The following is a 4,129-nucleotide window of genomic DNA, read 5'->3' on the forward strand; positions in this document are numbered from 1 at the left end:
CACACACACACACACACACACACACACACACACACACACACACACCCCTCAGTTCCCAGTTAATGGAGTATGGTGTTTTAATCTTCTACCAATCACAGATACCCCTGACAAGAAAGTACTAAGACCATGTGAGTTGTGGCAATAAGAGAGCATTCTTACTTGACCAAATATATGAGCAACACAGTTCCAAAAATTCCATAGAAAGGGCCAAATGTGATGAAGTGTCGGATGTAAAAGCTGCTGACCCAGGCAATGTCCTGCAGAGAAAAAAAACACTGAGTATTATTTCATTGCTTCTTCATATCTTGGCTAAGTCTATGTGCTGTGTCTCAAGGGAACTAAACATTTTCATCCCCCTTCTTCTATTGGCTTAGTTTCAGGTAACAAGGCAAGTTACTCACCCACCAATACTTTCGAAGGTACATCACTTGCATAGATTGCAGGTTAAAATACACAGGCATGAGGAGGGGGAGAGCAACTAAAAAATTAAAAGAAAACAAGAAGAGATGACATTAAAATGTGACTCAGAAACAAACCAGCAAACCTCTATCTGTTTCCCTGTCCTCCCCATCTATTTCTTTTTCTCCCTCTCCATGCCTTTTCCAGAATACTGGGCCCTGAGTCTGGAGATTCACACCTGTTTCTTAGACTTTATTGAACTTTCCAAGGCCCAGAAGCTGAAGTAAGAATTTGATCAGTAGCTCCAGGCTCAACTTCCCTAAAAGCAGTTAGTGAGATTTTGAAAATTCAAGTCATGTGGGATAGGTGCACTTCCAAAATTTTGTTGTGAATTTGCAAGGTTTAATTTAAAAAAAAATCAGGTCCTACAGTCTTGTAGTTGCCCTCAAATGCTTGTTATTGGGTCCAGTCCCAATATGGTTGTCTTGTAGGAATGAGGAAGGTTCATCTATTTCCTGGCCAGAGACTTCAAACGTCTTTAGGTATTTTCTAATGTCTCCAAGGGAAAAAAACTTGCTCCTGGTTGAGAACCATTGTTCTACCAGCAATGTTTGGTTCCCTTCTTAAATTTTTTTAATTTCCCAAATGTGCAAATATGTTTTAGAAGAGCAAATTTGCAAGTTATTTGAAAACTTCCCTTGTAGGCTGCCAGAAATTGAATTGGTGAAGAGGAAAATCTCTTTGCTATGATGTTCTTTTATTGGCATCAGAATTACTCAGCTAAACTGATTTGCCTTCTGGCTACTATCCCTGCATAGATATGTATGTATGTATGTATGTATGTATGTATGTATGCGTGTGTGTATGTATATGTATATGTAGTTGTGTGTGGGTGAAAGAGAGAGACAGAGAGGGTGGGGCAGGGAGGGAGAATATCTTATGCATTCTGTAGTTATAAGTAGGTCATGGGAATATCAAGCTTTCTTCCACACATACTGCTGGCTTTTGTTTTGAGTTCTTCTTCTGTCACCATGCTATATGTGGTTCATTATTACATTTCTTTCTTTCTTCCCTCCCAATACAAATACCACTCTTAGCTTTTGGTTGATGTGATTCTTTTCTCAACATGACAGTTCATACATGGCCTCTGGGTTTATATTCTGACTTCTGAATGTTTAGGTTGTCTCCATTTTCCCCTACCCAGCACCACCCAGTGTGTGTGTGTGTGTGTGTGTGTGTGTGTGTGTGTGTTTGTGTGTGTGATGAGATGAGTGTTTAAGAGGCCTGCTTGATTTTCCATTTTACTTTTCAGATTTTCACACCAGTGGATCTGAAATTAGACATGCTGCTTTTCTCAGTAACGAAAAGATCTGGGCTGGTCTCTGTGAGAGGTTTCTGATCATGCCTTCTGGCTTGGCAAGTGCATGCATGAAAGAAATGGAAAATAAAGAAAGTGGCTTCAAGAGACTCACCCATATAGAAGTACAGATGTTGCTTTTCGTAGTCAATGTATTTGATTTTCTTCTTACCATACTAAAGAGAAAGAATAGAACAAAAAGAGATAACACCTCTGATTATCACACTAAAGGACATTTGTGTATCTGTGTATGTGTGCGCACGCACACGCGTGTGTGCGTGTGCAATCATGTGCATCAAAGAGCCATTTGGTCAGTGTTCAATGGTTGGCAAACCTGAGACACAAGAAAAAACAAAACAGGGATGGGAATGAATATCACACTTTAGTCAAATAGAGACAATTATTGCATGCATGGCTTTTTGTTTGTTTTACTAAGGGAAATTTTTTTTTTGTCAGTCTTGGGGCTTGAACTCTGGGCTTGGGCGCTGTCCCTCAGCTCTTCAGCTCAAGGAGAGTATTCTACCACTTGAGCCACAGAACCACTTCCAGTTTTCTAGTGGTTTATTGGAACTAAGAGTCTCATGGACTTTCCTGCCAGGGCTAGCTTTGAGCTGTGATCTTTGGATCTCAGCCTCCTGAGTAGCTAGGATTATAGGCGTGAGCCACCAATGCCTGTCTTTACTAAGGGAATTTTGATCACTAAAAAAATTGTTGGGGCTGGGAAGGTGGCTCAGTGGTAGAGCGCTTGCCTTGCATGCCTGAGACCCTGGGTTCGATTCCTTAGCACCACATAAGCAAAAAGTAAAAAAGTCAGAAGTGGCGCTGTTGCTCAAGTGGTAGAGTGCTAGCCTTGAGCTGAAGAGCTGAGAGACAGCGCCCAGGCCCAGAGTTCAGGCCCCACGACTGGACCAAAAAAAAATATTTTTATGGAAATCATATGGAGACTTATTCCCTTTCCTTATGTGCATTTACTGAAAAGGGATGATATCGTTAAGCTTTCTTAAATTGTAATAGTTAGGATTCTGAGGCAAGCTCAGGCTCTAGCTCCATTATTATTGAATAAATATTTATTAAGTGGTCATGTGATAAGTGATATAGACATATTACTTCCTGTCTCGTTTTTCTTCTTTTATGATCTCACATGGTGATTCACTACTGTTTCTAAGAAGAGTTAGCAATATGTATGAGCATTCTGTTTATTATGTATCAATACTCATAGTCTATATTATTATTTTCCATTCATAACTTTGAATTTAGTTAACTTCCTAGGTTTTTCCTTGGTGAATATGACCTGTGGCCTAGGCACAATGACAGAAAATGCTCTGAGAGGAAGAACAGAAAGAATACCTATATCTCTGTAGTCCCAGCAGCAACTCAATAACTGTTCATTGAAGGGTTGAATGAATGATCATTCACATTCCTCTTGTGCATTCAGTTACAACAGTGTTAACAGGGATAGGTTCTTGTTTTTCCCATTTTCTTTCTACCATCTTAGGTAATAACTTCTTCACTTATTTGGATATTTTAATTAGTCCCTACTCCATTTATTGTCAGAAATAAAAAGAAATAACACATGGCTGAGATAACTATTTGCAAAAGCTACCAAACTTCTAAACACCGAAGTAGTAAGAAACAGGAAAAAAAAAGAAGAAAGAAAATGGGTAGAGAATGCTTAGGAGTTGACAAACTTCTATGACCTGGCTAGGTATTACTCTGAAGAAAGACAAAAAGTCTTGCTTGATATGAGTAAAGGAGAGAAAAGACTGAATGGAGGTGTATTAAGAAACAGATGTTTAAAAAAGTAGTGTAAAGACTATCAAGAAAGAGGAAAGACATGCTCAGAACTCATCTGAAATGTGCAACTACTGAATTTCAGAGTTGAAATAATTTCATGCTCTATATCAATTACAATGGCCTCAAAACCAACATGTGTAGAATGCTGTGGTTCTGAGCTGAGAAAATTATGTCCTAAGCTACTCAAGGGTAGCAGCACAAGTTAGAGAAGTGGCCTCTGGAATGTGGGTGTTGATTCTGGCAGTAGAAGCATATCTAGGGAATCAGACTGCTTCTGCGCCTATACTTCCTCTGGAAGAACCATGAGAGAAATCAACATTTCACAATTCTAATGCTAGGCACAGAAGTCCACAGCACATCGGAGGTGCTCATGTGGCTTGTGGAACCATGGGCATTCATTTATTTAAGAGTTAACAATAGGGCTGGGAAGGTGGCTCAGTGGTAGAGCGCTTGCCTTGCATGCCTGAGGCCCTGGGTTCGATTTCTCAGCACCACGTAAGCAAAAAGAAAAAAGCCAGAAGTGGCGCTGTGGCTCAAGTGGTAGAGCGCTAGCCTTGAGCTGAAGAGCTGAGGGACAGT

The 4,129-nt window shown here is 40.1% G+C and overlaps 1 protein-coding gene across 1 annotated transcript in view; it reads right to left on the reverse strand.

The window, feature by feature from the left end:
• The window catches only part of LOC105995329 (fatty acid desaturase 2-like protein FADS2P1), a 39,702-nt gene that overhangs the window by 8,448 nt on the left and 27,125 nt on the right, over window positions 1–4,129 (reverse strand). The window contains exons 6-8 of the mRNA XM_013029033.1: window positions 1,872–1,932; window positions 402–478; window positions 165–257 (exon numbers count right to left, since the gene is read on the reverse strand). Coding sequence (XP_012884487.1) covers window positions 165–257; window positions 402–478; window positions 1,872–1,932 — 231 coding nt within the window. The remainder of the gene's footprint in view (window positions 1–164; window positions 258–401; window positions 479–1,871; window positions 1,933–4,129) is intronic.

This window comes from Dipodomys ordii, unplaced genomic scaffold (assembly GCF_000151885.1).
Source record: "Dipodomys ordii isolate 6190 unplaced genomic scaffold, Dord_2.0 Scaffold117, whole genome shotgun sequence".
Lineage (NCBI taxonomy): Eukaryota > Metazoa > Chordata > Mammalia > Rodentia > Heteromyidae > Dipodomys > Dipodomys ordii.